Source organism: Diaphorina citri, unplaced genomic scaffold (genome assembly GCF_000475195.1).
Source record: "Diaphorina citri unplaced genomic scaffold, Diaci psyllid genome assembly version 1.1 scaffold952, whole genome shotgun sequence".
In the NCBI taxonomy this organism is placed as follows: Eukaryota; Metazoa; Arthropoda; class Insecta; order Hemiptera; family Psyllidae; genus Diaphorina; species Diaphorina citri.
In genome coordinates, this window is record NW_007378383.1 from 107,688 (window position 1) to 117,209 (window position 9,522).

A 9,522-nucleotide genomic window follows, 5' to 3' on the forward strand; every position below is an offset into this window, starting at 1 on the left:
TTTTTTTTTTTGTGATTTTTTTAATGGTAAAATAGTAATTTTCAATACGCACATAGACAATTTTATTATTCAAGTAGGTACCTAATTTATAAAATATGGATTGGAATTAAATGACAAGCGCAGCCTAGTTAGCTTGAAGGGTAGTGCGTCTGCCTTGGAAGGGCTAGGTCGCAGGTTCGATTCCCGCCCGGGGCGGATTTTATCTTGAACGGATAAGGCTTGTTCTCGGAACGGCTGGCTTTCTCCTATTCTGTCTTCCTTCGCTTTCGGGACGATATGACCTTAGAAGTTACAGTTCAGTTCCCCGTATCAACCTCTTAAAAAAAGAGAGGAAAAAAATGATAGCTTTTGGGCAGTAACCTCGGTGGCCTGGTGGGTATCACACTAGGCTTGCAGGCCGGAGGTCCCGGGTTCCCTTCCCGGCAGGGTCGAATTTTTTTTTCGGCTCTGTGCTTGGAAATACGGGTAGAGCACTCAGCCTCGTGAGGGAAACTTTGTAAAAATAGAAATTTTATTTTTTGTAAAAAAATAAAATGGATTTTTTTTTATTGTAAAAAAAATAATAAAATAAAATATTTTATTTATTGATTCCTCGATACCTATAGTTTTTTTTACTTTCCTTATCCTATAGGAAGTAGAGATGTGTAAAGTTTCATTGAGCTAAAAAAATGAACTATTCTTTTCAGTGAACTAGATCCTCAAGAGTAGTTCTTTCAAAACTTGTAACTCGCTCTTTAGTTCCCTATACAATAAACAATAACCAGCTGTATGCTGTACGAGACCGAGAGTTTTCTGTCTTTTTCTTTCTACATTTGAGTGAGAGAGATGGCGTTTTTCGTCAAAAATGGCAAATCAAAAATGGATTTTCAGATTGTAAAAAAAAAAAATCGTCAAAAAAAATTTCACGAAAAAACACTCGTACCGGGCCTAAGGCAGGTGAAAAACAGAAAAGAAAAAGATAATAATAAAAGAATTCAAATTGAATCTTTTATTATTATCTTTTTCTTTTCTGTTTTTCATCTGCCTTAGGCCCGGTACGAGTGTTTTTTCGTGAAATTTTTTTTGACGATTTTTTTTTTTACAATCTGAAAATCCATTTTTGATTTGCCATTTTTGACGAAAAACGCCATCTCTCTCACTCAAATGTAGAAAGAAAAAGACAGAAAACTCTCGGTCTCGTACAGCATACAGCTGGTTATTGTTTATTGTATAGGGAACTAAAGAGCGAGTTGCAAGTTTTGAAAGAACTACTCTTGAGGATCTAGTTCACTGAAAAGAGTAGTTCATTTTTTTAGCTCAATGCTCAAATACACATCTCTAGATCCAAAAAGGAAGAGGTTTCAAAAACTCCTGTTTGGGACCGTTAAAAAATCCTTTTTGGTTCATTGAAACTTCTCCCATTTGTGAAATCTTTCATTACGTCATTGGTGAAATCCACCAATAATTGAATTAATTTTACGAATATTTTGTGTGATCTAATTTATTATCAAATACCTACCAACCTAAAAAAAAATGTAAATATTTAATTGAGGGGTTGAGGGGTTTTATTTGAGAGGGGTCTGTAGACGAACTTTGCGTTTTGTAAAACAGCTTAAAACGTTCTTTGATTACCATTATTGCAAATAAATTATTATTATTTTTTTATTATTAAAAAATATTGTACCTAAAAAAAAAAAAAAAAATATTCTTGCCTCAAAAAATGATTTATTATTATTACTTTTTATTATTATTGTTATTTGAGGTAATAATAAGATAAGAAGTCTTCGCTTTTTTTTACAATATTTTTTAATTTATTTAATGTACTGAAATAAGTTAACAAAAAATTATTCCATTGAATCAAGGGGAAAAAAAATAGGTCCCGGGTATACATCAACAATTATTTATCATTTATTTTCATTCTATTATTATTATGTTGTTTACAATACAATGCAAAAGAATAAGTAATAGGCCATTTTACTCTATTATTATTTATTTTTTCAACCGAAGGAATTGACTGAGATATTTAGGAATGTAGGCTCGTTTTTTTTACTTTTTATTATTCGTACATATATTACATTGGCCGACATTTTTTAAAGAGGTTTGATAGAAGGCATTGTAACTGCTAAGGTCGTATCGTCCCGAAATCGAAGAGAGAAGAAAGATGGGAAAAAATCCCCAATTTCGACGGATTTGTGTTCATATGCATATTCTCTGAAGAATATATGGCCGGCCTAGTTAGCTTGGAGGGTTGCGTCTGCCTTGGGTCCCGGGTTCGATTCTTGCCCGGAGCGGATTTTATCCTAAACAGATAAGGTTCGTTCTGGGAACGGCTGGCTTTCTCCTATCCTGTCTTCCTTCTCTGTTCGCTTTCGGCACGATAAGACCTTAGCAGTTAGAGTTGCCTAAAGAAAAAGAAAAAAAAATGGCAGTCGGCCAGTTATTTAATTAGTTACAGTCTTCATGTGACAGGTAATTAAATAGTTTTGTGTAAAATAAATACCTACCTATGTATATAATTTAAATTAAATTAAATTGTTAATTTACCAACATTTTTTTTAGTGCATCTTATAATAATTATGTTCTGTACATAGGTAATCTTTTTTATATATATAACTAGAAAATTAAAATTATTTATAATGATTATTTAGTTCAATTTATAAATGATCATTACCTATAAATTGAAATAAATAAGCATTTCTAAGGAATTCTTTTGTTGTAAATAGCACGATTTTTATGTGGATATTTTATAGGTACCTAATAATCCTAATTATAATTAGATTTTGAATTTAAATAGAATTAAAAAAAAAATAAATAATTAATAATAATGAAAAGTAATGGAATGATATATTTAAAATATGGATGTATTAAATGGGGGACAATTAAAAGAGAGAGAAAAAAAAAAAAAAAAAAACAGCCAGTTAGCTTGGTTGGTAGCACGTCTGCCGTGTAGGCACAAGGTCGCGGGTTCAATACCCGCCCGGGGGCGAACTTTATCTTTAACAGATAAGGTTCCCTCTATCAAACCTAAAAAAAACCCTCTTTCCCCCCCAAAACGGAGGAATTTATGCATTTTTAAACAAAATAATTAATCAACTACCACTTAACTTATAATTAAGAAATGTAAATGTAAAACTTATACCTATTTACTTAATAGTTACTCTAATTGTTTTTCAAAAAAATATATAAATAAAAAGAAGGAAAATTATATTGATGTAATCAGAATAACCGATGTTCTTCTCTAACAGGTAATTCTCAGTGTAGGATAGACTATTTACATGCCTATTTATATAAACACCCTGTATATTTGATAGGTAGTACAGTTTTACAATTAACAAAATTAATTTACCTTTTTACCTTGCCAAATAATAAAAACATAGTAGGTAGGTGGTTTCGGTCACAATAGCTACACTGACGGTACCTCACGCTCTCACGCCAACAGCGAGCTCACGTGATTCACCCCTCACAGCTTCAAATCAAACGTCTTCAAAAACTCTTCCAGTCCCTCCTTCGTATTTCCTTGCGGCTTATATTCCAACCCAACATACCCTTCATATCCCTCGCGCGCCAACAACTCAAACACGTACGCATAGTCAATCTCCCCACGCGCATGCGGTTCTTGTCTGTCAGGCGCCTGCGCAATTTGCACATGCCCGATCAAATCCCGGCACGCGCCAAACGTGTGCGTCAAATCGCCGCAAATCCGCTGCGCGTTGAAAAAATCGAACTGCAACTGGACGTTGGAAATTCCGTGCGCGCGCAGCTCCCTAATCAGCCTCTCCGCTACGCGGAACGAGCTCAAGTAATACCCCGGCACGGAATGCTGGTTCACCGGCTCTATGAGTGCCGTCAGAGAGTGACGCTCGAGCTCCGCGCATGCGTAGATGAGGTTTTCCTTCAACGTGGTGTACGGGTCTTCGCTCGCGATCGGCTGGGTTCGGGACGACTCGGTTTTGCCCGACATGATGTGAATAGCGGGAATGTTGAGTGCGCATGCGTACTGGATTGTTTTCTCGAGACTGGCGCGGAACTCGGACTCTTTGCCTGAAGAGAGAGAGAGAGAGATTTTCGATGACGTACAATAAAGGAGAAAAATGAAGTTTGTAGGGGGGGGGGGGGGGGGCAGGCATTCTTCCCTAAATACGGCCCTGGTGTCTACAGAACTCAAGAAACCCTAAACCCTAAAACGGACATTTCCACTTATTTCCCAAATTTGAAAAATCCGTTCAATTGCAATTTCGGACCCCAGCGAATTGCAAAGCTTTCTCATTACATAATATAGTAACCCGTTGAAATATTTGCAATCGAAAAACGAGTACAAATTTTTGTCGATGGTGGGATTCGAACCCGAGACCTTCTGCATGGCAAGCAAGCGCGTTACCACTGGACCAACCGTGCCCCCCGTGCTTTACTGTACCAGTGATTCCCAAACTGTCCGCATTTGCCGAAATTGCAATTGGTCCGAAATTTCACAGTTGGGAAATGAGTGGTAGCTTATTTTCCCGAGAGAATTGGTGCATATGACATATGACCAAGAAGTTGACGAGCACCACTTGAATATACAGGGTGCGGTGCGGTTATTTACCTTTTTGAAACATCAGTTAAAAAAGGCTGTTAGTTTTACCCGATGATTGTTAGTGAATTATTATCAAGAAATATGGGAGATTTGATTTTATGTAGGTTTGAAAAGTTCACCATTCAATTATCAGTTAAGAATAACAGTCTTTTTTTAATCGAAGTTTCAAAAAAGTGAATAACCGCGCCACACCCTGTAATTATTACAGATACAGTGTAATAGATGATAGATAGATTTCCCCGAGAGAGATCGGGGTTCTCCCTGGGAAGGAACTTCGAGAAAAAGGAAGAGAAAAAATATCTTGATGGAAGACTCAGTAACTTTGTGAAGTTCACTTATATCCCAGTGAAGAAGAGAAAAAAGCTTAGAAGCTTTATTATTATATTTAGCTTAGGATAAGATCTCTGTATTGTAAATTGTTATTCAAAATAAATACATGAATAGGTACAAATACCAGAAAAGTCCAAAATGTCCGTTTTAGGCTGACAGATAACAAAATGCCCACCTTTGACGGCAGCGTATCCAAAGTTTTCGTCCACCTCGGTGTTGATGAGCACCTGTTTCAAGCCATGCCTGGTCTGCGCTGCCACCAACTGCTCCAAAGTTACCCCAACCGGCGGAAACCACGACTCGATGTACCTGAACCCAAGTTCGGCCGCCACACGGTACTTGTCCAAATAGTTGGCGGCCAAATCGTTGAACAGGAGGGTCAAATTGGCCGCCAATTTGAAGGAGGGAGCCGCCATTGGTGGCTGAGGGGTGCGGTGTACCTGCAGGACACAATTGTTTTTGGCTTGCACGAAGGGTGCCCGCAGAACGATCAAATTCCATACCTGGGATTGATCCCATGTTTACCAGGCGAGCGTCTTGACCACTACACCACCGAGGCAGGTAACCTTAAACATAAAGTTGTAAGAATAAGGGTGCCCGCATAACGAGGCTTTCAAGATGAAGGATGAAGCATATTCAGGTGGAACATCCGGAAACAGTTCAGGCGAAAATCCAGAAAGAAGCGCACGCAGAACGAGGTTGAATAATCCAATTCAATTTATTTATTGTGATTGTTTTGACTCACACACAATTTATAATTTTACATAATTAATTAGGTTAATCCAGAAAGATTTCAAAGCTGACCATTGACCCTGCACCTTCAGTTTAGGTGACCTTGAGTCAACCAATGAGCATCAAGTCTTCTCGATGAATCTGCCTCAAAAACAAAATATTTTGTTCTTGAAAATTTTCCCTGAAACATTGTTTCTGAAATTCATCTCGAATCTTCGGAATGCTTCGTTCTGCGCGGTCTTATACGAATGTGTACGTTTGTTTTTTCATCTTACAGCTTCATCTTGAATGCCTCGTTCTGCGGGCACCCTTAGAGAGAATGAGAGAGAAGATTTGAGAAATACCAATCTAATTCTGCGGGCACCCTTGTTCTTACAGTTATACTTACGGTTACCTGCCTCGGTCGCGTAGTGGTCAAGATGCTCGCCTGGTAAACAGGAAGGCGTGGGTTAAATCCCAGGTATGGAATTTCATCCCCTAAATAATTTGAGAATTTGACTAGGTAGGTATGTACAGTAATAATAGTCCTACTGTTGGAGTGAAGGGAGTTTGCAGTCCTATGCGAGCAGTACAAATAAGCACTATTATTATCCGATTTAATTATTCCAAAGAACCTAATAATTTGAGAGAGAAAGAAAGTAGCACTAAAATATTTACGAGGAAAAGAATTTAAAAAAAGTAAAATAATAAACCCCACCCGTACCTAGCCAGATTGGGTTTGAAATACTTATCTTTTATAAAAAAAATCAAACAAGTGGTAAGCAAAAAAATCCATTTATTGCAAATTTTAAATGTTTTTTTTTTTTTTTTTTTTTTTTTGAGCAAAGTGGATCAGTACTTTTCAAAGTTGTTACCACCACCACGTCACACTTTTGAAGTCTCTCATTTTTCCCTCGCTCTCTCTCTCTCTCGCTCTCTCTCTCTCTCTCGCTCTCTCTCTCTCTCGCTCTCTCTCTCTCGCTCTCTCTCTCTCTCTCTCTCTCTCTCGCTCTCTCTCTCTGTATTTCTTTCTTTTTCTCTCTCTCGCTCTTTCTTTCTCTCTCTCTCTCTCTCTGCTCATAGCTTTTAAAAGAGAGAACAACAAATAAATACATTGACTCACTGTAGCAGTATAAACAGGGGTACATGTTTCATTGTCCTAGTCATCTTCATTCGCAGGTTTCCGTGGCTCAGTAGGTCGGGATTCTATTGTCGACGTATTTCTGCCAACCCTTGTATCCTTCTTTGATGTTTCGGATGTCGTACACCACGCCCGGGCGATGTCGCTCGACATATCTCTTCAACAGTTGCACCACCTTTTGTGAATCGTTCCCGCGTCGACAGATGACGAAGACGTGTCTGTGTGCGAGTATGTCCTCGCGTAGAGATTCCAGAAATGCAGGACACTCCCCCGCTTCGGCAAACATGAGTTGTACATCGGCCATTGTGGCGTGAGACGCTATGTTGAGAGACATCATAGCGAACTCATCGACACTACGTACATCCAGGAGGGTGTGTGCCACTCGACGCGCTAAGAACTCGTCTCTGTAATCAAGAGCAGTCAAGTGCTCCGTGGGGTCCAGAATAGAAATGTCAGGCGTCTTGTCATTCGCTCGAGAAGAACAAAATACTTCATAATCCACAAGCTGCGTGTCGGCCGGATGGGCACACACACAATCCTCCTTCTTCTTGCGCAACTTGACGGAGAGAAATTTCGAAAGTTCCGCATCGTACACAAGGAGTTTATCCATCACGGGGAGGCCGATGAGCAGTTTGATCGTTTCGACCGCCTGCAGCGTACCCATCACCCCCGGAACAGGTCCTAGTACACCGTTGTCTCCGCAAGTACCAACCGTCTCGGCCGGAGGCGGCACCGGATAAATACAGCGGTAACAGGGCCCCCCCTTGTAGTTGTACACACAGAGTTGACCTTCCAAGCCAAGCGCGGAGGCTGAAACCAGCGGACGGCCTTCTCTGAGGCATGCGTCATTGAGAAGGTAACGCGTCGGCGCGTTGTCGCATGCGTCTACCACAACGTCATACCGACGGATGATATCGCACGCATTGGATGTGTCTAGGAGTGTTTGGTACGCGTGAACGATCGTGTTCCTGTTGATCGCGCTGATGAAACGTTTGGCGGAAGTGACCTTGGGCTGACCGATGGTGTGTGTCGTGTGGATCACTTGGCGGTGGAGGTTGCTGAGCTCTACCCGGTCGTAGTCGGCGAGGCCTAGCGTGCCGACACCGCTGGCGGCCAGATACTGGATACATGGGCTGCCCGTGCCACCACAGCCGACAATCAGGACGGATGCGTTGAGAAGTTTCTCTTGCCCCATGACGCCGACTTGGTCGAGGAGGATTTGCCGTGAGTAGCGCTCCGTGATATCCTTAGAGAACTTGCTGTACACCTCTCCGTACCAGACACAATCGTCTTCCACTTTCACAGGTCCGTTGGGGTTATCCGACTCAGTTGTTTGGTTCACATTGTTTGGTTCACGGTGAATCTCTTCGGGACTTGCCGGATCTCCAACCTGACTATCCGTTGAGTGAGCACCCCGCTGTCCTGCGCCGTTCGTATCCCTCTCGTTGGAAACGTCTCTTCTTATGGTGTCATCTCGCACGGAAGCGCCATCTGTCGGTCTCGATTTGAAAGCTCGGTCTTCGAGAATGGTCTCAAGTTCAGTCTCAGCATTTGTGAGGTCCTCTTTCAGCTGGCGGATTTTCTCTTTGAGCTGTGCGACTTTTCGCACAGCCTCTTCGGTGTCCATACTTCGCAAGTTTACTGTTGCTGAAATTAGTCAGCGTATTGGGGGTACGGCACCTGTTGTTGACTAATCCGCACTCCACCGTTTATGTTCTGGAAGAACTTATAAATATTTGTCCTGTAAATAGTTACATATATTATTAGTCTCTTTGTAGATTTGATTCTATTCGAGGTCAGTTTATCAGTTAGGGGGTTTTTTAAGCGCTTTAACTACAAGGTCATTCGCGCTGATTCCTAGTTCAGATTAGGTGGTACACTTTTATGTATCTCGGGAATTCTATCAGGATTTCGACTCATGGGGGAGGTTTAACACTTTGGATTCGGCAGGCCGTTTGGGAACGTTCAAGTTTATCGGTTCTTGTCGCTAGAACAGAGAAGAGAATTTCCAGAACAGATAATAAGAGGACGGCCAAAAAGTTGATCATCTTTTTCCTTTCAATTGTGCCGGCCACTCTGAAAGACCGCGATCTCAGAGTGAGTGGCCGACACCTGCCTCGGTGGTGTAGTGTTCAAGACGCTCGCCTGGTAAGCAGGAGGGCGTGGGTTCAATCTCAGCCGAGTTATGATTTTTTTTTATGTTTGATAGGGGGAACTGGAACTGCTAAGGTCTTATCGTCCCGAAAGCGAAGAGAGAAGGAAGACGGGATAGAAGAAAGCCAGCCGTTCCGAGAACGAACCTTATCCGTTCAGGATAAAATTCGCCCCGGGCGGTAATCGAACCCGCGTATAAGTAGTGCTTCATTTAGACTGTCAGCTTCGAACAAGTTGTTCCATTATACCAAGTGTGGTGGCGCCATTTCACGCAACGAGTGAAAAAAATCACCCCTGTCCTGCCTCTTTGCGCACAGAGAGGCATAACAAAATAGAATATACCTTGTTTATACTGCCCGAATGAGACTGAAAAGTCCCTTTACTCCCGCAGTCTAAACAAGGTCTTCTTTATTTTCATAGGTAGGGTTTACAAATATGCAAATACGAGTATAAATATAAACATTGTTTAAATAAAAAAATAAATAAAATAAAATAAAAAAAAAATACGACTACTTACCTGATTCGATTGTCTGATTCGAGGAAATATTGCAAGCTACATGAATAATTTAACCCACTGAAGAGAGAAAAAAAAACATATTCTAAAAAAAAAAAAAAAAAAAAAAAAAAAAAAAAA

The 9,522-nt window shown here is 40.5% G+C and overlaps 2 protein-coding genes across 2 annotated transcripts; both read right to left on the bottom strand.

The window, feature by feature from the left end:
- Positions 1-3,439: 3,439 nt before the first annotated feature.
- Positions 3,440-5,298, bottom strand: LOC103513306 (putative hydroxypyruvate isomerase). Its single transcript, XM_008478124.2, has 2 exons — positions 5,058-5,298; positions 3,440-4,020 (listed from the first exon to the last, which is right to left on the bottom strand). The coding sequence occupies exons 1-2, from the start codon at positions 5,296-5,298 to the stop codon at positions 3,440-3,442; spliced, it is 822 nt and encodes a 273-aa protein (XP_008476346.1).
- Positions 5,299-5,307: 9 nt separating this feature from the next.
- LOC103513305 (adenylyltransferase and sulfurtransferase MOCS3) lies at positions 5,308-8,918 on the bottom strand. The gene is made up of 2 exons (XM_008478123.3): positions 6,717-8,918; positions 5,308-5,322 (listed from the first exon to the last, which is right to left on the bottom strand). The coding sequence occupies exon 1, from the start codon at positions 8,359-8,361 to the stop codon at positions 6,784-6,786; it is 1,578 nt and encodes a 525-aa protein (XP_008476345.1). The 5' UTR covers positions 8,362-8,918; the 3' UTR covers positions 5,308-5,322; positions 6,717-6,783.
- Between the last annotated feature and the right edge of the window lie 604 nt (positions 8,919-9,522).

Coding starts and splice junctions, on each gene's coding strand:
- LOC103513306 (XM_008478124.2), bottom strand. CDS start 5,298: ATGGCGGCTCCCTCCTTCAAATTGGCGGCCAATTTGACCCTCCTGTTC. Junction 4,021..5,057: donor TGGATACGCTGCCGTCAAAG/GTGGGCATTTTG, acceptor CTCTCTCTTCAG/GCAAAGAGTCCGAGTTCCGC.
- LOC103513305 (XM_008478123.3), bottom strand. CDS start 8,361: ATGGACACCGAAGAGGCTGTGCGAAAAGTCGCACAGCTCAAAGAGAAA.